A 24,376-nucleotide genomic window follows, 5' to 3' on the forward strand; every position below is an offset into this window, starting at 1 on the left:
TTAGACAATTCCACCAAATATCTTAAATACAGTGACCTAGTTCTTGACTCAACAAATTATTTTTAAAAACAGTATTTTTTATCCGAAAACAACAAGTACATCTCTAATTAATTATACAAACTACAAACTATAGCTACTAAAGCAAAACAATTAAAATTGAGAGAATATTCATTTTTTTCACATTGCATAATTGTCAGTTCCCTAAAACAGAACAAACTCTGGTTAGAATTTATAGCTTGTTCTTATTCTCTAATTTATAATAGGATCATAAATTCATAATAATCTAATTAAAGCCATAGAGCACCAGCTTGTTTGAGAAGTGGAACAAGAGAACCATTGACATGAAAAGCCAAAAGTGTATCCATAGAACCAACTAATTTGCCACCAATGAAAACAACAGGAAGTGTAGTTGAGTTAGTAGCAAGTAACCTCATCAATGTTTTTTCCATTTGTTTCCCTTTAGAATCTTGATCAAGTTCATGAACCATTGTATTCACTCCCATTCCACAAAAAAGACTCTTCATTGCATGACACATACAACAGCTACTACTGCTGAATATCACAACTGCACTTTCTGAAACTATTCTCATCACTCTCTCCATTTCATCTTCTTCTTCCATTCTTCTTCTTCTTACTCTCATCATGTAGTAATTCCATGGATCCACTTGATAATGCATGAGTTTTTCTTGATTCATACTATTGTGTATTGTAATAGCAGAACACAACGAAGTATGCAAAAGGGTATAAGAAAAATGAAAACTTTTTTGTGTTTGTGATGAAAAGGAAAGGGTGGTTCTATAAGGGGTTGGAGGGGGGTGTGAAAATTAAGAAAAAAACAAGGTGTGGAAGGATGTTGGGGATTTAGGGTACTAATTAAATGCTTTTGTCTGTTGTTGTCGGATAGAGCGTGTTCTGTTTATCAAGTGTTGTCTCTCATGTCTCTATATATATCTATCTACTAATAACTTGCAGCTATAAGCCTATAATGGTTTCCCAAGGAGAATGCATGGTGTGCTGAATACATTAGTATTTGTCAAACAGTAGAAAAAGTGAACAATAAACACAAAAGAACAAAAGGCAAATAATGGTTAATGAGTGTATGTAGCATAAGGTCATAAGCTGATTTTTCTGCTGTTTTGTCAAAGATAGTACTCCTATCGTCTTTTGATCAGTATTATTTTAGAAAGAAAAAAAATTGTTTTAATATAAATATTATTCACCATTTTCAATACAACTTTAATTATTTTTATGATTGAAAAATATAATTTATATAATATTAATTCGATAAAAATAAAATAAAATAAATAAATATATATATATATATTACGTCCGTATCCATCATATCACCGTTTTATTTAAAAATAAGAGTTAATTCTTATAAAATATCATGAACGAATTTTCAATAAATTTTATACACAGATTTAAGGTGCGTAGAACTCTAAATCACTTATTCACAAAAAAGATGAGGTTTTAATTATTTATTTTTCATGTTTCATGGTGCAATGATGTATATAGTACTCTATTAGATTAAAAGAAAGCAGATTTCCCTCTCATTAGCTAATGGCTTATAACCTGCGCCATAAGATGAGTTGCAAGTCATCATCCATTTTATTATCTTATTATGCAATATTTATATTTATTTATTTATTTGGATGAAAAGTAAAAAGAATATTCTCAGGAAATTCAGCATTAGCGACATCGATCAAAAGCAGACTTTTTGTTTTGTTTCCCTAATAGAGACTAATGAGATAGCTGTAACAAAATATTAGAGAATAGAAACTACTTGATATTTTCATTTATTTGAGATAAAATTAGGAGTTTGTACAAGCGGAATACACTAATTAGTGTTATCAAATAGTGGCAATAGTGCAGTTTGTACGGCGGAATTTGAACAAATGTTGTACAATTCACTTACAACATGTTGTCAACTAGTGGTTATATTGGCAATATAGCAATGTAGCATAGTGGAAATTAAACAAACAGCTATTTTCCACGGTTCATACTTGAAAACAATGGTATATGCCACCCTGCTATACATGTGCCAGTGGAACATGTTTAATGAGTTGAATAATAATTTCAGGGTCTTGATCTGCATATTTCTGAAATTGACCAATTGTGCAATGAGTTTCCATCAACAGTTGTATTGCTTGATCACTTGGCATTTTGCAAACCACCAATGTAAGCCATATTATAATCATTGTTACAAAACTCAAGAAATGTACCCTCATATGAGCACTATATTGCAGAAACGATGAGGTGGGTCTCGTGTTTTCCAAGCTTTTAAATCTATCTAGATTCCCACAGGTAAGGGAAGCATGCCTATATTATTTTGTTAATTGTAATTTTCTGAATATCTTGAAAGAATAACAGAATTATAATAATTCGTTTAGATGCTTATTCTGTGTTCTCTTGACAATAACATCAACCGAAGATTTAAGTTGTAGTTGTAGTTGCAGTTACATTCCACACTTTTATATCAAAATCTTTATAGTGAAGTAAAATGCAGAAAAATACGATCAATGCAATCAACATTGTAGTTGCGATGTCTCTGCCGAGACTTTAATATCCTTTATATTGCAGGTGAAATTAATTTAAAACAATGGTAAAAGGTGTAAATCTGTCAAATATCAAGTCTAAATATGGATTTGATTCTTTAATGTAACTTTGTTAAATGCCTTATTATAGTAATTGTAGTCATTTTGGTTTTTTCTTTAAATAATGAAGCCTCGAATTAAGAATATTATAATTTTGAGTTAATGACACGTATATGTGCAATTTAGTGCTCTCTTCAGAGTATCAAGGACACAATTTCCTTATCTAGATTTGTCTCTTCTTTTGTCCCAAGTTGTCTCTAGCTTTGGTGCTAATCATGTAATATGGAGCAAGTAACTTGTATACCAGTGTTGTTAAATAGTAGCGTTGTAGTATAGTAGAATTTAAATTAATTGATATTGCTCTTCGATAGACTATTTAGTAAGAAATATCGTTAAATATCAGCGCTAAAATACTATTACATAGCAGAGTTTGATTGAAATCGTTATTTTCTTGATGCGCAATTGACAGACTGTTAAATATACATTATTATGAAATGGGGTATAAGAATTTTTATTCATGAACAATCATGTTACTTTTATCCATCCTTTGTTGCAGTGATTTTCCATTTGTTGTTCCTGAATGTGGCTACAAAGAAACAATGCATCTTATTGCCAATCAAATGTATTTGCCTTCATCTGGTTTAGAGTTGATCATGGGTATTGTAACACCCCGTTTTTTCAAAGCGAGGGTATATATTTTTTTTTTTAAAAGTAATTAAAAACAAACAAAGAATTAAATTAGGAAATGTCTTTGGATAAATAATTGAGTCATTATAATTTACGAGCAGCGGAAAAGTTTCTCCAATTATAAATCCAAAACATTTACACAACAACAAATGGTACATGGAACCCATTCAAATAAGATGTCAAACTGACAATATTAGTATAAGTACAGTTTTCCAAACTAAAAATACTCCAATCCAAAAAGGAGGACACCTAGTCCCTATACATCATCCTAATCTGATCATCCTACCAAAAAGCTATACACCCTGAGTGATCTCCACACGCCTCGTGAGATCCTCCTAACGTAACTGCCGTCAAGCGTTCCCATCTTCATTCCCGTCCGTAGGGTACGAACCGGTAGGACCGTCCTGACTCTCAACTGAGGGCAAAGCCCAGATTTCCACAATAATTGTAAAGGGTCACCAACCAAAAAAAATAACAGTTAACACATAACAATTAAGTTTTTAAATGCTCAAAATAACTTTTCAACTAAGCATGCACCTTAACAGGATTTCCAATATGCGAAAAGTTTATACAATACTTTGCCAATTAAAAATGAAAGTAAAATGAAGTTCTCAATCTCCTAATTAACACATAACAAATCAAGACATGGATAAGTTAATGAGTAATCAATCATCTAACTCAAACTGAGGATTTTCACTAAGCCAATCGATTTGGGAAATCGATTGGGGTGAAGGTTTTTAATGAAAACAGAATCCTGGGCTGAATCAATCGATTTGGCAATCGATTGAGTGAGTACTGAGCCCCCAGGTTTTAAGCCAATCGATTTCCAAATCGATTTGGTCGAATATGGATGAGTCCCTGACTTAGGCCCAATCGATTGGGCAATCGATTTCGTAAATGATTTTCGAAAACTGATTACAAAATCGATTGGCTAATCGATTTTGTCCATTTGGCCAAGTCCCTGTCTACCATCCAATCGATTGGGAAATCGATTTCCCTGATCATTTTTCCAAAAATTCATGAATTAACCCAAGTCATTCCTAATCAAGTTCACAACCTAACACTTAGCAATTCCTACGCGATTACCACGGCAATTGGGATCTCGATAACCATCATACTTACACACAACAATCAACACATAACACTTAGCATTTTCAACGCAATTACCACGGCAATTGGGATCTCGATAACCATCATACTTACACACAACAATCAACACATAACACTTAGCATTTTCAACGCAATTACCACAACGACTCAAATTCAAATCACTTAATCATAAAACTCAAATCAACCACGACTCGCGTGCCAAGCACCCTAATGCAATGCGTATATGCCAAAATGCATGGACTCGGAATTCCAAACCAAAACCCTCCTCGAAGGGCCGTAAATCATAATCGTACCGCCTATCGCAGGCCAAAGTACCAATTACCAAGGTGCCACCTATCACGGGTCTGCACGATTTACTAAAAAGCGTAAACCATAAACGTACTGCCTATCACGGGCCCGTATCGTTTACCAAGGTGCCACCTATCACGGGTCTGCACGGCTTACTAAAATAACGTAAATTGTAAATGTACCGCCTATCACAGGCCAAAGTACTATTTACCAAGGTGCCACCTATCACGGGTCTGCACAATTTACAAAAAAGCGAAAACCATAAACGTACTGCCTATCACGGGCCCGTACCGTTTATCGAGGTGCCACCTATCACGGGTCTGCACGGTTTTCAAAAACGTAAATCATAAATGTACCGCCTATCACAGGCCAAAGTACTATTTATCAAGGTGCCACCTATCACGGGTCTGCACGGTTTTCAAAAACGTAAATCATAAATGTACCGCCTATCACAGGCCAAAGTACTATTTACCAAGGTGCCACCTATCACGGGTCTGCACGATTTACAAAAAGCATGAAAATGCATGAGCATATACTGACTCCATCCACAACAATCGTTAAGCAAATGCAGATATTAAAAGATTCCCCATTTTTAATACCCATTTAACTTAAACGACCTTCAAACAACATTAATTAAATAAGTCATTAAGAGATTCCCCGTTCTTAATACCGATTTAACTTAATGATTTTCAAAACAAAACGTTAAGCAAACAGTCATATTAAGAGATTCCCCATTCTTAATACTCATTTACCGAAACGATTTTCAAAAAAACGATCGTTAAGTAACTGGGACATTAAGAGATTCCCCATTCTCAACGCCCAGTTAACTTAAACATTTTCCTCAAATACACATTAAGTAAACCGAGGTATTAAAAGATTCCCCATTTTTAATACCCATTTACTTAAACGACTTTCAAACAACATTAATTAAATAAGTCATTAAGAGATTCCCCGTTCTTAATACCGATTTAACTTAATGATTTTCAAAACAAAACGTTAAGCAAACAGTCATATTAAGAGATTCCCCATTCTTAATACTCATTTACCGAAACGACTTTCAAACAACATTAATTAAATAAGTCATTAAGAGATTCCCCGTTCTTAATACCGATTTAACTTAATGATTTTCAAAACAAAACGTTAAGCAAACAGTCATATTAAGAGATTCCCCATTCTTAATACTCATTTACCGAAACGACTTTCAAACAACATTAATTAAATAAGTCATTAAGAGATTCCCCGTTCTTAATACCGGATCTAGAAGAAACGGAGGGGTTTGTGTTTGGATCTCAAATACCGTTTTTCTTCGTTTTCGAATCAAAGAGGAAGAGTGGAGTTGTGAAATCCTTGTTCTAACTCTCACCCAACCTTGGGTTACTAGTTTTGAAGAAAAGGAAGCGACGAAAATGAAAACGGGAGAAGGAGGAAAAATGGGTCACGGTTGATCATAGGAAGAAGATGGAAAATTCGAATTTTCCTTCCTTTCTTTTTCTTTCCTTTGTTTTTTCTTTCTTCCTTTTTCCTTCTTTCTCTTTTATACTATTTTCTTTTCCTTTTCCTTCCTTCTAGTTTTCCTTTCTTTTTCCCTCCAAGCAAACGTAAATATATAATAAATATAACTTAACAAATATCTCAAAATATCTAGATATTTGTTAAATTACCGTTTCACCCGTAACGCATTAAGTTCTCCGTAAAGGATTCACCGCACTTAATTCAATTTATTTATCGACGAGAAATTCTAATCGGCATCAAAATATCTTTTTGATTATAAAAACTCCAAAATATTATTAACTTTGGCTAAAAAGTCTCCGAGCCAAAATCCAAAATACACCAAAAATACATAAAGGGTACTTTAAAATTATGGGTCTTACAAGTATCTACATAACTTTTTGAAAGTCAAGACTGAGCCTTACAAAACATTTTAAGATGTTGTTTATGTCGAATCCATCACAGTTTGTAGATAATTGAATCACTTAAATATGTGATCATGAATTTAATCACTGTTCAATACGTATAGAAAAACATATGTTAAGAGGTCAATTTCTTAATATATTTTAAAGACTTACTTTTGAAAAGAAAAAACCTCAAATTGTATATATTTATATATCTTTCTTATTTATATTTATTGATAAGATAACAATTACTCACATAAATATTGAATTAAATATCACAACAATTACTCAACTATGAAAAATGCAAACACAATTCATCAAACTAAACTTCATCATCAGTCACTTATATTCTTTTGTAGCTTTTATTTATAAGTTTTCTTATGAAATGAATTTATTGGAATTGAGATATATGAAAGAAATTCAAAACTAAAGAAAAAAGATATTTCAAAAGACGATTGGCAAGCCACTTCATTTAATTAGTTACAAAGATCATAATAAACATACAACTTGAGAAACAAAATCAATTACAGAAAGAATAAAACAAAAATGGAAAATTCACAAGGCAAAACAAATCAAAATTCAGATTTAAGCATTATGCCTATATTTGGCATCAACATTTCTCCTCTTCTTCCTCCTCAACTTGTCACAAGTGAAAGCTCTTTCAAGTTGCTCCACCCTTTGTGTAAGAGAGGTAAGAAGTGTTGTTTGCTTTTCATTCCTCTCAAACAATTGAGCCATCATCTCCATCATTTTCTCATTGTCCTCCATCATCCTCTTCAACATTTCCCTATTCCCATCACCTCCTTCCTTAAAATCCTCCTCCTCATATCCAATTACAATTTTACCCTCCTCTTCTTTCACCACCATACTATCACCTTCAATTCCCTCCTCCACTAAACTTGTTCCCACACTTTCCTCCATCTTCTCCAAACCTTCCATTTTGTTACCTTCCTCATCCTCCTCATTTTCACCATTTTCCCCCATTTCCTTGATCAAACAATTTTCCTCTTCATTCACACATTTATCCTCGTTCATCAAAGCTTCAATTTTGTTACCTCCCTTATTCTCCTCTTTAACCAAAACATCCATTTTCTCATCTCCATCATGCTCCTCACCATCACCTTCATCCTCATTTTCATTCACCAAACAATTCATCAAAGATTCAATTTTTACGCCACCCTCTTGCTCCTCCTCACACCCAACATCTTCCTTCTCTTCAACCCCAACAAAATTACCCTTAACAATATCATCCTCATATGTGGGACCCACCATTTGAATTTGATCAACAAACTCTTGAAGAAAAATGACCCTTTTAATCAACGACTTTCTAAACTCCCTAAGAGCATAACATTGAAAAACTCTAACACAATCCAACTTAAGAAGCAAGTTCATGATTGTTTCACCTATTCTCAACCTCTCCTTTTGGTCCTTCTTCAACAACTTCAAAGTTTCTTCGCCATTAACGTTAATCTCAATCTCCTCCAACTCCACCTTCATCTTCAACATCTTCTTCACGCTCTTTCTCACAAGAAACCCTCTTGCAACCCTCTGAATATTAGTTGCCGAATTGGTTCTGGTTCTCTCTGACCCCACAAAATGAACAGGAATCGAAACCACCTTGGTCGGTGCTCTGTTGTAAAGTGGACCCCACGTTGTTCTGCTGTTGTTCATTTGCATCAAGGTATGCTAATTCGTGAATAATGTGATTTATACGAGATTGTGTTTTTTAGGGAATTAATGAATGTTAATGTTTGGTGATTGAAGAAAGAAGTTGGAGATTTATAGTGGTTGGAAGATTGATATGAATGAATGTTCGAGAAGTTTCGTGAGAAGAGAAGAACAGAATAGAAGCGAAGCCAAACGAGAGATTTTAACTGATTGCCTACGTGGCATGGTTACTTTTGAAAAATAATATTAAAAAAATAATATAATCTCATTATATTTATGGTTGATAAATATTAAAATAAAATAATACAAGTATTTTTCATTGAAAATATTTAATAGTGTGAGATAAATATTTCGGATTCTAGTTGCAACCTCCTATCTTATTCTTAAGAGTTTGTTTTTCGAATAAAAAGATGATATATTGCATTTGTGATAAGTAACATGAATCATAAAACGGAGAAAAAGAAAAATCTAAAAAATTCTAGGGAGCTCAGATTTAATTATTTCATCCAATGGTTCATGATTAATGATGTACCCACACCATTATTATTATTATCATCACAGCTCACCATATGTTGCACCAGCCGGGAATCGAACCCGGGTCTGTACCGTGGCAGGGTACTATTCTACCACTAGACCACTGGTGCTTCTTTATAATATTGACTTTGTCAACAAATATTGAATACACTAATCTATTATTCCAACTTATATGGAACATGTATATAAAGCTAACGCTGTTTTTTATTATTCTGTACACTTTTTTATCACCAAGAAATGAAGTACTTATTATTATTATTATTATTATTATTATTATTATTATTATTATTATTATTATTATTAATTAAAGGTGAACTAGTGATTATTTTATGATTGTTTTTAAACTTCAGTTTTTGAAATTATAAAATGTTACTATTCAACTTACTTCCAAGTGTTTTCTTATTAGTGTAATATTTCAATCTTGTCCGACCATTTTAAAAAGTTTTTCAGTTGTAGCTTCTGATTTTGCCTCTTATAGTATCCTTTGGTTATGTCTTTGATTCGGTTTTTGCCTCTGATTCCGTCTCTGCCTCTGGTGGTATAATCTACCTCTGGTTCTGCTTCTGCCTCTGGTAGTATCCTTTGCACCAACCTCTAATTTTGTTTCTGTCTCTGATGGTATCCTCCAATTTCTACCTCTGATGGTATCCTCTGATTTCTGCCTATGGTGGTATCTTCTAATTTTTGCATTTGATTCTGTTTTTGCCTCTGATGGTATCCTCTGATTTTTGCCTCTACTTCCACCTCCAATGGTATCATTTGGTTCTACCTCTGATTCTATTTCTGCCTCTGGTGATATCCTTTGGTTCATCCTCTAAAGGTATCCTTTGATTTATGCCTCTTATTTCATTTTTTGACTCTGATGGTATCCTTTGATTTTTATCTCTGATTTTGTTTCTGGTTCTGATAGTATCCTCCGATTTTTTCCTCTAATGGTATCCTCTGATTTCTGCCTCTAATGGCATTGTCTAATTTTTGTCTCTGGTTCCGTCTCTGCCTCTGGTGGTATCGTCTGATTTTTTTTGCCTTTCATACTTAGATTAACAATCCAATTTTTATGCAAAAAAACAAGCAATAATCCAGAACTAAATTTTATCCCATTGATACAAAGATTGAGAACAAATTCATTCTTAATGAGGAGAGTTTTGTAGTTTTCATTTTTTAGCTAGTAAGAGGTTGGAGAGTTTTCAGTTTTGATTTTTCTTAAGTTAGTAAGAGTTTTTGTGAGTAATAAAAATGAAGCATGAAATGAGTTTAGGAATAATTCAACAACTCAAAACAAAAAATAAAAATACGAACAAAAGAAATCAAAGAGTATAACAAATATTCAACTTGTGTGGTAAATATTTCTAAACTCATCTTTATAATAATTTTATAGATTTGTTTAGTGTTATACCTCTAATTTGAATTTTGTTTACCATAAATATGCATTTTAGTTTTTGTTAAAGCTCTTATTAATTTTTTTTTCTAGTTTTATTAAATTCTTTCGGAGTTATAATAATTGTCATCTTATTATTTTGTTTAAATAATGGACTAAGTACAATTAACATCAACCACTATTTTAAATCATAGACATTCAAAATTCATTCTCCGATTTATTATTATCATCTTTAATAGAATGAACATTCATGTTATTCAAAATTAATGTGGCTAAAAAGATTGGTTGAAATGTTACATTTTGTCAAACTTAGTTTTAAGACGTCTGAGTTACGACAACTTGACGATCTTAAGCTCTAATTAATAATTATCCTTTAATAAAATAAGACCGATTGAGATGCGACATCTCGTCAGTGATAGTTTAAGACATTTGAGTTGTACAACTTGGTGATAATAAACTTTCTTAACCAAATTCAAATAAATAACTAAATATTATCATCAAAATCAATTGATGAGGCTCAAGGTTTTCCTTTCTTTCATTAAATCAACAATGTCTTTTTATCCAATCATTTTATTGTAACCAAATACATTTTCTTTAAAAAAGCAATCAAGATATCCGCATTTTCTACTCAAGAACTAAGTAATTTTGATTTCTCCATCGTACTGAGAGATACGTAGGAGCAAGAGCACACTCTTGTCAAGCACATTAATAAAAAATCTTTTATTTTCCTTCTCTTTTTTAAGCACACATTTATTTCAACAAAAAAAAAAACAATTGATATTCATATTTAATAAGGAGAAATAGATATATTTAAGATAATATTAATTCTACATAATTAATTATAGGTAACCGTATTTTAACCCATGTTGCATGTTGTTAATACCTTTTCTACGCATAATCGACTCCCGAACTCAAAATTTGGTTTCAAATAATATTTTCTTTTTTAAGGGTTTTCCAATGTTTTCCCTACTTTAAAATAAAAACTTGGGTGACGACTCCATTAAATTCGAAAAACACTCGAAATTTTAGGCCGCGACAGGTAGCGACTTTGCTGAGGACCCTTAGAAAGTCAAGTCTAACATAGTTAATTGTGTAATATTTTTTTATTTTTTTTCTATATTTGTTTATTTTTCATTTCCTTTTACTTTATGTGTTAATTATTTCTTAATAAATATTAGTTGTCATTATAATATTCTTGTAAACTAGTAGATCATTTTATTATTATTATTATTATTATTATTATTATTATTATTATTTTATTATTTTCTTTTTGTATATATATATGTGTGTTTGATTAGCATTATGAAATTATTGAATTATGTCTATCCGCACCATATACCTTTACTAAGACACACACTTATGAGTGAGACCCTATACACAGGCCTGAGTAAAGCTTAAGTTTAGTTATTGATTTAGTGGTAATCATATTGGATGTACATTCTATTTGGTTATTGCAAAAATCTCGTCTAGAGTGTGACTCAATTAGAAATACCTACATTTTGGATGTACTTCCTATTTGTAGTGATGTTTCAATACGAGTACGTGGCTCTGGAGACTAATGAATTTTAGGATTATAGAACCCGCCCAGGAAAGAGTTAACGAATTTAGAAGCTTGTAGACTTTAAAATTTCTTCAATCTTGAATAGACTGCAACTAAGTCATGTCCTAGCCTTCTTGCTTTTAAATGGCATTTTTTTTTTTTTACTTTTTTTTTCTCCACCATCCGACGTCAATGTACCTCTCAATTTTTCTTTGTTGCATCCATGCAAATAGCTTTCATCGTTAATGATAAAGTTAAATATTTTTTTTATAGTACTATGCATTAAAAATTATTTTCAACACCATAAGATACAATATTCATAATCATTCATTTCTATGTAGGTCCATTAAAGAACCATTGAATTCAAAGCTAGGGTATGGATATCTTTGATTAAAATTGAGATCCAACAATGAAACTGCAATCTCAGTGTTAAGGAAAACTATGAATTTGAAAGCCAAAAAGCCTCAGGTTGAGAGTTTAAAAAGACTTCATAGCTTGTTGGAGCTTAATCCCTGGTTAACATTTACTAAGAAATATGGAAAGATTCTTGATCTCCTGAATGTGGATGGTCAAATAGGGCTATTACTGCTTTGGCTCGATTCTACGACTCTCCTTTGATATGTTTCACCTTTTAAGACTTCCAACTTGCGCCTACTTTGGAAGAGTTTGGACCAATTTTAGGCTACTCCCTAGAAAAAGGGAAACCTTATCGTTACATGGAGAATTATCCATCCACAACCAAAGTAGCTGAGATACTAAGGGTTGAAGAGGAAAGGTTGATTAGCCAAAAGAAGAAATGGACTTCTAGTTTCCTAAGAAGTATTTTTGAGGAAAGAGCACATCATTTAGCTAAAGCCCAAGATTGGAGTGCTTTTATGGAGGTGCTAGCTCTCACCATCTATGGGGTTGTTATATTCCCGAGTGATGAAGAAATTATTGATCTAACAACCATCAATGTTTTCCTAGCTTTGAAGAATAGAGGAGAAAATCCTACAATAGCCGTCCTCACTTATGTGTACTATACATTTGACTATTGTCATGAGAAAAAAGGCAGGCAAATTTTATGTTGTTTACCTGTTTTGTACATCTGGTTAGTGAATCATATGTTTGATAGTGGGTGTCGAAAGCGTTTCCCTATCAATGATTTCAAGAATTGTTATGTTGACATAAAGGATAACATAGAATGGGCTCAGAGATTGGTAGATCTTCATGAAAAAATAGTCTGATGGTATGCGAGATGGCGAGAGGTAAAAGAAGTAACATGCAAATGTTGAACATTCCCTATGTGCCACTTTTGGGGACTAGATGTTATGTGAATTATAACCCAGTATTGGCCTTGAGACCACTTGGGTATCCTATCATAGAAGAACCAATGCCAAAACTAATAACCCATTTTATTCTTTATGACATGGGTCCATAAATCATTGAAGATTTGAGGAGAGTATGTCAATCTTGGAATACGAAAATCAGAAAAGGGAAGGAACTAGGAAGTAGAAGTTGTGGTGCAGATGATTGCTACCGACAATGGGTTAAGAGTAGGGTCCAAAATATTAAGCTACCTTTTTGTCGTACATTTGAGTCAGCCAATGAAATTCTGATTCAACCCACGATTGTTATTGAAAAGATTGAGAGGTTGCAAGCATCAATTCTAGAGGCAGAAGAGGAAAAAAAGAATAGGCGAGAAGAATTGATGGTAGTCCGCCGAGCATATGAGATTGCCCTGTTAGAAAATGAGCATAAGACAATTTATCTTGAAAGATAAAATAAGAGGGCAAAGTAGAGGAGGACTATAAGCTCAAGCTTCAATGCAATTTAAGGGATTTAGATGAGTCTTTATGTTGGAGAAGTCAAGAAATAGACCAAGCGCGAGAGGAGGTAGAAAAATTGAGAAAATGGTTGAAAGATTCAGAATTCAGAAAATTTAACAAGAAGTTAAGATAATTCAACCCTATCAAGAACCTATTAAAGTGATCAATTTGGGGACTGAATATGATAAGAAAGAAACTAAAATAGGCATATCTATGAAAGAAAGTGAACGAGAAAAGCTGATTAAACTTTTATTTGACTATGTGGACGTCTTTGCATGTTCATATCAGGATATGCCTGGACTAGATACTAACATAGTTGAACACAAGTTATCGCTCAAACCTGAATGTGCTCCAACTAAACAAAAGTTGAGGAGAATGAGGCATGATATGTCACTTAAAATTAGAAAAGAGGTGAAGAAGCAAGTTGATGTTGGTTTCTTAGCATTAGCAAAATATCCTCAATGGGTGGCTAATATTGTCCCAGTTCTAAAGAAGGATGGAAAAATTCGAATGTGCGTTGATTATCGGGATTTAAATAAAGCTAGTCCTAAAGACGATGTTCCTTTGCCTCATATTGATGTCATTGTAGATAACACTGCTCAATATTCTTTTTTCTCCTTCATAGATGGTTTCTCAGGGTACAATCAAATCAAGATGGCTCCCGAGAATATGGAAAAAACCACATTCATCACACAATGGGGAACTTTCTATTATAAAGTGATGCCATTTGGATTGAAAAATGTTGGGGAAACCTATCAAAGAGCAATGGTAACTTTGTTTCATGACATGATGCATAATGAGATATAGGTTTATGTGGATGATATGATTGCAAAGTTTCGAACCGAAGAAGACCATGTCGTTAACCTTCAAAAATTATTTGTGCGATTAAGGAAGTTCAGACTCTGTTTAAACCCTGGTAAGTGCACCTTTGTTGTAATATCATGCAAGTCACCTTTGTTGGGTTTATCATTAGTCAAAAAGGGATAGAGGTGGACCCAGATAAAGTAAGAGCAATACAAGAAATGTTGGCTCCGTGCACGGAAAAAAGAAGTTCGTGCCTTTTTGGATAGATTGAATTACATAGCCAGGTTCATATCACATCTAACCGCTACATGGGAGCCAATTTTCAGGTTGTTGCGCAAGGACCAAAACATTGAATGAAATGAAAATTGTCAAAAAGTTTTCCAAAGGATTATGCAGTACTTGTCAAAACCTCCAATCTTAGTGCTTTATGTTACCAAGAAACCGTTTATTATGTACTTAACAGTACTTGACGAGTCAATGGGTTGTGTACTGGGGCAGCATGATGAATTTGGTAAGAAAGAACATGTTATTTATTATTTGAGCAAAACATTCACCAACTGTGAAGCAAGGTATTCCCTGCTTGAACAAACATGTTGCACATTAGCATGTGTTTCTCGTCGGTTGAGGCAATACATCTTATGTCATACAACTTGGTTGGTGTCTAAAATGGACCCAATTAAGTATATCTTTGAGAAACCTACTTTTACTGGAAGGATTAGCCGTTGGCAAATGTTGTTATCAGAGTAAGACTTGGTGTATGTTACACAGAAGGCTATCAAAAGAAGCACACTAGCAGAGTATTTGGCTCAACAACCTCTAGAAGATTATCAATCAATGTAGTGTGAATTCCCCGATGAAAGCATAGTGACTTTATTTGAAGAGACTTAATCATCTGATAAAGAAAAATAGACGTTGGTGTTTGATGGTGCTTCTAATGCATTAGGGCATGGAATTGGAGCCATTTTGATTTCCCCGGAGAAAGAGTTCATTCCATTTACGGCTAGATTGTGTTTTGATTGCAAAAACAATATTGCAGAATATGAGGCATGTGATATGGGCATTGAAGCAGCTAATGAATCAAAGGTAAAAGTTCTTAAGGTATATGGAGACTTATTGTTGGTCATCCATCAAACAGAAGGAGAGTGGGAAATGCGAATTCCAAGTTGATTCCGTATCATACCCATATCAAAGAATTGACATAACACTTTAACAAGATTACTTTTCACTATATCCCTCGAGAAGGAAACCAATTAGCTGACGCCCTGGCCACATTGTCGTCAATGTTCACAATAAGCATTGTTCAGGACGTGTCGGTCATTAAAATTCGACAAAGGGATAAGCCTGCATATTAATAGAAGAAGAGTATGGCGGAAAACCATGGTTTTATGATATCAAATCATATGTTAAGAATAAAGAATATCCACTGGGTATTTCAGATAACGACAAGAGGGTTCTAAGGAGGATGTCAATGACCTTTTTCTTAAATGGTGATGTGCTATATAAGAGAAATCATGATATGGTTCTCCTTAGATGTGTTGATAAAGTGGAAATGGAGAAAATCATTCAAGAGGTTCACAAAGATTCTTTTGGAACTCATGCAAATGGGAACACAATGGCAAGACAAATCTTAAGGGCTGGCTACTATTGGTTGACCATGGAGTCCGATTGCTTTAGTCACGTAAAGAAATGTCATAAATGTCAAATATATGTTGATAAAGTACATGTACCACCCACCTCTTTGAATGTTTTAACATCACCACAACCATTTTCAATGTAGGGGATGGATGTTATTGTACTCATTGAACCTAAGGCTTCAAATGGGCATCGATTTATCGTAGTAGCTATTGATTTCACAAAATGGGTTGAAGCCGCTTCTTATGCCAATGTGACGAGAAGTGTGGTTGTCATATTCATAAAAAGATAGTTGATCTGTCGATATGGCTTGCCAAATAAGATAATCGTTGATAATACGATTAATTTGAATAACAAAATGATGAAAGAGTTGTGTGATAGTTTCAAAATTCAACACCATAATTCTTCTCCATATCATTTGAAAATGAATGGGACTGTAGAAGCAACAATTAAGAATATCAAGAAGATCATACAAAAGATGGTGGAGACATATAAGGATTGGCATGAAATGCTTCCCTTTGCACTCTATGGTTATAGAACCTCTGTTCACACCTCAACAGGGGCAATTCCTTTCTCATTGGTGTATGGAATAGAAGTGATATTTCCCATTGAAGTTGAAATCCCCTCGATCAGAGTCTTGATGGAAACAAAACTAGAAGAGGCAGAATGAGTTCAATCACGATTTAACTAATTGAATCTCATAGAAGAAAAAAGAATGATAGCTTTGTGTCATGGTCAGCTATATCAAAAATGACTTAAAAAAGCCTACGAGAAAAAGGTCTGTCCTCGAGAGTTTCAAGAAGGGGACTTAGTGTTAAATAAAATACTGCCCATAAAAAAAGATTCTCATGGAAAGTGGACCCCGAACTACGAGGGACCATATGTTGAGAAAAAAACTTTCTCTGGGGGATCTCTGATACTCGCATAAATGGATGGAGAAGAGCTTCCACTTCCAGTAAACTCATATACAATCAAAAAATATTATGCTTGAAAAAAAAAAGTAATTGAAAAAAGGGCTCGCTAATTCGAAAACTTGAAAAGGCGAGCTAGGTAAAAATTAGAGCATCCCAATGGGTTGAAAAACTTGGACGAGCGGTCCATGCAAAAGTTAGGGATAACAAAAAAGATCAAGCGAGATATACTAGAGTCATTATACCAAAACGGTTGTTATCTTCATTCATCAATTAAATCTTGTCGGCGTAAAAGATAATAAGGATCGTAGAATTAAAGAAATGAACAAGAATTTACCTATAATGCACATAAATCATGCATCTTACATTCATAATTTACTTATACTCAAGTGAACCATGCATCTTGATTCATACTTACCTATATTCAACAATCTTGCATAATGCATAACAAGCATGAATCATATATATATATATACTAAACCTATACTCAATAATCTGTGTTACATTGCTCATTATTATGTGTTAGTATTCACTATCTTTATTTATCTTCTAAACTAGACCTATAGGTTGTTTGTGGTTCGCATTTTTTTACATCCTTGTTGATACGCACCGGTAACCAATCTGAAGATGATGATTTACATTCGATCAACGCATTGGTAACCATTTTGAATCGTTTCCGTTCTTTTTTATCTACGCGACGGTAACCAATCTGAAGATGATAATTTATTTTCTTGTCGATCTACGCATCGGTAACCAATCCGAAGACGATCATTTACACTCTTGTCTGTTGACACCTAATTTTGTCCATTCTTCATTTTTATTTGTAAAAAATATAATAATAAACATTAAGGATATTTTGGACTTTTCGTTAATAAGATAAAAAAAATCAATTATTAGGATTTTGATTGAATTTATTGTTTCTTAAAAACGGTTAAAAAAGCATACCTTAAGTGATTATGGGAGGTTTTTGAAAATACTAAAAATTTCCTTAATGGTCATGAATGAGAATTACTGTCTTCCAAAAAATTTAAATCTAATTATAAATAAGAGGAAAAGAAAACTGAAGGAAGAGGCAGAAAAGTAGAAAACAAAAGATCAGAAACACGAACTAATAACAAATTTCCCCACTGCGATAAACATTTTTTTCTTTTTTTTTCCTTGTCTATTTTTTGACATGTTTTTTTATACTATGCACGTATGATATAAACAAAATATTTTTTTTGGTTTCACGATCAAATTTTAAAATTAATTAATAAGAATCAATTCGATTGTTGTATGATTGTCTATGTCTTTATCAAATCTGTGATCTCTCCTCTTTATTGATAGTTTACGTATTAATTATATGCATTTATGGTAATTTATTCTAATTGTGAAGGTATACATGTATTTATGGTCATTGGTTCTAATTGAGGTATTTTTTTATTTATTTGTGGTAATTTATGGTAACTTTTTCCTATTGTGGTCATTTTTTTATTTCTATTTACTTATGACAATTGATCTTTTAATTATATGTATTTGTGAAAATTTATTCTAATTGTGATGGTTGTTTTACTTTTATTTTTTTCTGGTAATTTACATGTATTTATGGTAATTTATATTTTAATTCTATGTGTTTATGATAATTTATTTTTATTGTGGTTATTGCTTTATTTTATTTATTTCTTTACCCAATTTACACACTTAGGAGTGTAATACGATTAATTTGAATAACAAAATGATGAAAGAGTTGTGTGATAGTTTCAAAATTCAACACCATAATTCTTCTCCATATCATTTGAAAATGAATGGGACTGTAGAAGCAACAATTAAGAATATCAAGAAGATCATACAAAAGATGGTGGAGACATATAAGGATTGGCATGAAATGCTTCCCTTTGCACTCTATGGTTATAGAACCTCTGTTCACACCTCAACAGGGGCAATTCCTTTCTCATTGGTGTATGGAATAGAAGTGATATTTCCCATTGAAGTTGAAATCCCCTCGATCAGAGTCTTGATGGAAACAAAACTAGAAGAGGCAGAATGAGTTCAATCACGATTTAACTAATTGAATCTCATAGAAGAAAAAAGAATGATAGCTTTGTGTCATGGTCAGCTATATCAAAAATGACTTAAAAAAGCCTACGAGAAAAAGGTCTGTCCTCGAGAGTTTCAAGAAGGGGACTTAGTGTTAAATAAAATACTGCCCATAAAAAAAGATTCTCATGGAAAGTGGACCCCGAACTACGAGGGACCATATGTTGAGAAAAAAACTTTCTCTGGGGGATCTCTGATACTCGCATAAATGGATGGAGAAGAGCTTCCACTTCCAGTAAACTCATATACAATCAAAAAATATTATGCTTGAAAAAAAAAAGTAATTGAAAAAAGGGCTCGCTAATTCGAAAACTTGAAAAGGCGAGCTAGGTAAAAATTAGAGCATCCCAATGGGTTGAAAAACTTGGACGAGCGGTCCATGCAAAAGTTAGGGATAACAAAAAAGATCAAGCGAGATATACTAGAGTCATTATACCAAAACGGTTGTTATCTTCATTCATCAATTAAATCTTGTCGGCGTAAAAGATAATAAGGATCGTAGAATTAAAGAAATGAACAAGAATTTACCTATAATGCACATAAATCATGCATCTTACATTCATAATTTACTTATACTCAAGTGAACCATGCATCTTGATTCATACTTACCTATATTCAACAATCTTGCATAATGCATAACAAGCATGAATCATATATATATATATACTAAACCTATACTCAATAATCTGTGTTACATTGCTCATTATTATGTGTTAGTATTCACTATCTTTATTTATCTTCTAAACTAGACCTATAGGTTGTTTGTGGTTCGCATTTTTTTACATCCTTGTTGATACGCACCGGTAACCAATCTGAAGATGATGATTTACATTCGATCAACGCATTGGTAACCATTTTGAATCGTTTCCGTTCTTTTTTATCTACGCGACGGTAACCAATCTGAAGATGATAATTTATTTTCTTGTCGATCTACGCATCGGTAACCAATCCGAAGACGATCATTTACACTCTTGTCTGTTGACACCTAATTTTGTCCATTCTTCATTTTTATTTGTAAAAAATATAATAATAAACATTAAGGATATTTTGGACTTTTCGTTAATAAGATAAAAAAAATCAATTATTAGGATTTTGATTGAATTTATTGTTTCTTAAAAACGGTTAAAAAAGCATACCTTAAGTGATTATGGGAGGTTTTTGAAAATACTAAAAATTTCCTTAATGGTCATGAATGAGAATTACTGTCTTCCAAAAAATTTAAATCTAATTATAAATAAGAGGAAAAGAAAACTGAAGGAAGAGGCAGAAAAGTAGAAAACAAAAGATCAGAAACACGAACTAATAACAAATTTCCCCACTGCGATAAACATTTTTTTCTTTTTTTTTCCTTGTCTATTTTTTGACATGTTTTTTTATACTATGCACGTATGATATAAACAAAATATTTTTTTTGGTTTCACGATCAAATTTTAAAATTAATTAATAAGAATCAATTCGATTGTTGTATGATTGTCTATGTCTTTATCAAATCTGTGATCTCTCCTCTTTATTGATAGTTTACGTATTAATTATATGCATTTATGGTAATTTATTCTAATTGTGAAGGTATACATGTATTTATGGTCATTGGTTCTAATTGAGGTATTTTTTTATTTATTTGTGGTAATTTATGGTAACTTTTTCCTATTGTGGTCATTTTTTTATTTCTATTTACTTATGACAATTGATCTTTTAATTATATGTATTTGTGAAAATTTATTCTAATTGTGATGGTTGTTTTACTTTTATTTTTTTCTGGTAATTTACATGTATTTATGGTAATTTATATTTTAATTCTATGTGTTTATGATAATTTATTTTTATTGTGGTTATTGCTTTATTTTATTTATTTCTTTACCCAATTTACACACTTAGGAGTGGGCTCTATACCCGAGTTGAGTGCAACCTAAGATAAGTTAGAGATTGTGTAATGATAATCTTCTGGATGTACATCATGTTTGGTTGTCATGAAAGTCTCACCTAGAGTTGATCTTTTATAGAATATTTCCGTTTTAATAGTTTACCTATTATTTCGTTTAATATTTTAGAATTGAGTTATGTGCTCTAGGAACCGATTTAGAACCATAGAGTCACCCATAGTGAAGGTTCACGTTAAAGACCATAGGACAATTAAATAAGAAAAGAACCATGTAGGTCACATGCATATTTGAGAAGGAAAAAAAAACCTACCACATCTATATCTCATATTCATCATAATGCATCGCATAATCATGCATGTTTCATCTTTTTTATTTTCATTTATACAACATATTGTTTTTCTTTTAAAAAAAGTCATTGCATATTAGGAGATAGTAAATTTTTACTTAATTACATAATCATTGCATTCATTATTTTTACATTCTCGTATCATTTTCCTTTAAGAAAAAAATAAATAAATAAAAGAGCAAAAAAAAAGGATCATGACACCCTTACCGGACATGTTCCCAAGTTAAAATCATGTATGAATTGGAACATACAAAGACATCTAAACCAACTAAAAGACTCTATGGCTAAAAGATTATAAATCGTACGAATCCTCGATACTTGAAGTCATGGGAATCTCTCATTGAAAAAAGTATATCGCGAAGAACTCATGTGTTAATCCTTGATTTCATAAGTCCAACAAGATTTGAATCTGATACTAATTAGATTCATATTCATCATCCACCCCTTACTTTTGGGTCATGAACATACTTCCTTGGCTTTCACCACAAGTAAATCTCTAGAAGTTGGGTCGTCTATGTTGATGTCATGAAAAACTTATCACTATCATCACTATCGCTTATTACTTTGATGTCATGAAAAATTTATCAATCCAAAACATGGCAAATCTTGTATGAACTTTTAAGGAATATTGAAGAAAAACCTTGATTAAACACAATTTTGAAGACGTTGACTATGTTCTCCTATATATATCCAAGGGGCAAGGTCAAAAATGGAAATATTATCAAGTTTCCCCATCATCATTAATTTTATTTAATTTTATTCTAAAACATTGATCATATTGATGTGCCTAAAGTTTTACGATATTGTAGAATCGACAGACTTTGGTTCCTCAATATTTTGAATATCAATAAATGCATTTCGTATTGTTTCCTTTTCCATTATCACCCATCATATATTTCACAATCTCTTTCCAAACATTATTTGCCTTTTTAAACCATATACCAAACATATTTGGAAGTAGTCCATTCATAAGTAAGTTTGCTAAAATCTCATACATAATTTTAATCATGCTATAAATTCCACTGAATGTGAGGATGATATAAATAAAACTCACTATTTGGATGGACCTCGATATATTAAGGCATTGAATTAACGTCATGTTAATCCCCTAGAAGAGTGGTTGTATCTTAATCATTGTCTAAATGTGTTTTGAATATACCAATCACGTTGGGGAATTTGAAGTTAGTACCATGGGTATTCTAGCCGCCTACGAATTGAAGATGAAAGTGTTGAAAGTATATGAGACTTGAATGTAATCCTGAATCAACTAAATCAAGAATGGAAAAGCTGGAATCAGAAGATGATCTTTTTATATATACATATTAGACAAATGTCTAAAAATGATTTGAAGTCATTTTCCATCATGTCCCTTAATAATATAATAAACTAGCTGGTTGTAGCTACTTTATCTTCAATATTCCAAGTAAGTCATGATGAAGAATAGTCATTTACAAGAATAAAAGTTACGAGTATCCTGCTTACTATCAAATGCATAAGAAAAGTATATGGAAAGTTCTTGTACCAAACATTACCTTTTAACTGTAGAATACCCTCCGTGAGTATCAGACTATAATTGGGGCACCCTTTTGTTTCTATTATATAGAATAAAGGCAATGCGACCCACTCAAATAAAAATCCCCTTATAAAGAGTAATGATCTGTTTTGACTAACTGAATTCAATTCAAGAGAAATGTTGACTGCCTCATGTCACACACAATTATTTCGAAAGATCTTAAAAGAAGAACATATGAACCTTGGAGCTTCAAAAGAAAGAATTAGCATTCAAGAAGATTTCACATATCTAAAAGGACTAGCATGACAAGTGGACTCCCAACTATATGAGCCCCAATGCCATAAAAAAAAAAAAAAACTTTCTAGTGTGGCTTTGACCCACACTAATAAGGATCGAGAAGACTTATCACTACTTGCACACATTGGTGCTTCAAAAGTGTTACATCTAAATGAAGACTCGCTAGGTTGAAAATCCAAAAGGATGACCTAGGAAAAAATTAGGGTATAAAAAATGAATAAAAACTCGCTTGGTTGAAAACCCGAAAGCATAGTCCAGAAAAAAATTAAAGTACAAAGTTGAGGGTGCAAAAATCAATGAAGACTTGGTAGGTCGAAAACCCAAAAGGATGGCCTACGAAAAGTTAGAAAAAAAGTTAGTTAGGTTGAAAACCCGAAAGGGAAATCTAAAAAAAAATTAGGGCCACAAAAAAAAAAAAGAATGAAATGGATGATCAAAGAATATATCTTACATAACACATCAAAATCGAAGTTGAACATATTATGAAAAGTTGTGAATATAGATGGGAGCAAATCATATCTTCCAAAGTAGGTTAAAAACATGATTGAAATTGTGGCATGAGTCATTAGCACACTTCTTTTATGAAATACTACTAACAAATTGGGTCATTTATCTATATAAGATCACCTTATCTTCTTTTCTTTCTATGAATCCTTTTTTTGTACCATATATTTACTCATTAAATATCATTTTCTGAACCTTCCTTCACTAATTTCTTGTGATATAAATCTTTTTGTCAAAATGCATTTTTTATGATAATCATATGTTAGGGCAAAAAATATGTGAATGTCAAGAGGCCTAAACTAATATGATGTATTTACATGTAAGACAGGGGCAAATAAAGATCAAGTCGATGATGTAAGAAAAAATATCTTTAAAAATCAAAAGGACAATCCCCACCATTTATTTGAAGTGGTGCACATTTTTCATCCATGAATCCAAGGATCATATCCGTAAAGAGGTGCAAGAAATAAAAAAATAAAAAATAAAGTTTATTGAAAAAGTTGAAGGAAAAAAGATGAAAATGAAGGAAAATGTTAATTCATTAAATGCATTCATGACATTTCATATTTTGTGATTAAATTTAAAGTTCAGACACTAACCGACACCCTATGATTTAAGAGACGGGACATTTACCCGCATTCTTTGATTTAAGAGCTGGGATGACTAGCCCTCAACCTATGATTTAAGAGATAGGGAAGCCATTAATGAAAATACTAAATGAATCCCACGTCACTCAAGATATCACTTTTAAAAAATTTGAAGGCATCATAAATAACATCACTACTATCAGTCACCTAACCTTCATAGATGTCGAACTGCTCACCAAAGAAAGAGGGCTAACAAAGCGTTGCACATATCAATAATGTGCATCGACCATATGATATCAAGAGACCAATCCCTATGGTTTTTAGAGC

General features: G+C 32.5%; 2 protein-coding genes and 1 non-coding gene across 3 annotated transcripts; all 3 read right to left on the minus strand.

Moving 5' to 3' along the window:
• Positions 1-287: 287 nt before the first annotated feature.
• On the minus strand, positions 288-695 carry LOC101499338 (putative glutaredoxin-C14). The gene has a single exon (XM_004492010.4). It carries the CDS (start codon positions 693-695, stop codon positions 288-290), a length of 408 nt encoding a protein of 135 aa, XP_004492067.1.
• Positions 696-7,011: 6,316 nt separating this feature from the next.
• LOC101499652 (uncharacterized) lies at positions 7,012-8,332 on the minus strand. Its single transcript, XM_004492011.4, has one exon. It carries the CDS (start codon positions 8,246-8,248, stop codon positions 7,157-7,159), a length of 1,092 nt encoding a protein of 363 aa, XP_004492068.1. The 5' UTR covers positions 8,249-8,332; the 3' UTR covers positions 7,012-7,156.
• A 480-nt stretch (positions 8,333-8,812) lies between these two features.
• Positions 8,813-8,883, minus strand: TRNAG-GCC (transfer RNA glycine (anticodon GCC)). Its single transcript has one exon. It is a non-coding gene; the product is annotated as a tRNA-Gly (tRNA).
• Positions 8,884-24,376: the final 15,493 nt, after the last annotated feature.

The sequence above is a fragment of the Cicer arietinum genome, chromosome 3, assembly GCF_000331145.2.
Source record: "Cicer arietinum cultivar CDC Frontier isolate Library 1 chromosome 3, Cicar.CDCFrontier_v2.0, whole genome shotgun sequence".
Lineage (NCBI taxonomy): Eukaryota > Viridiplantae > Streptophyta > Magnoliopsida > Fabales > Fabaceae > Cicer > Cicer arietinum.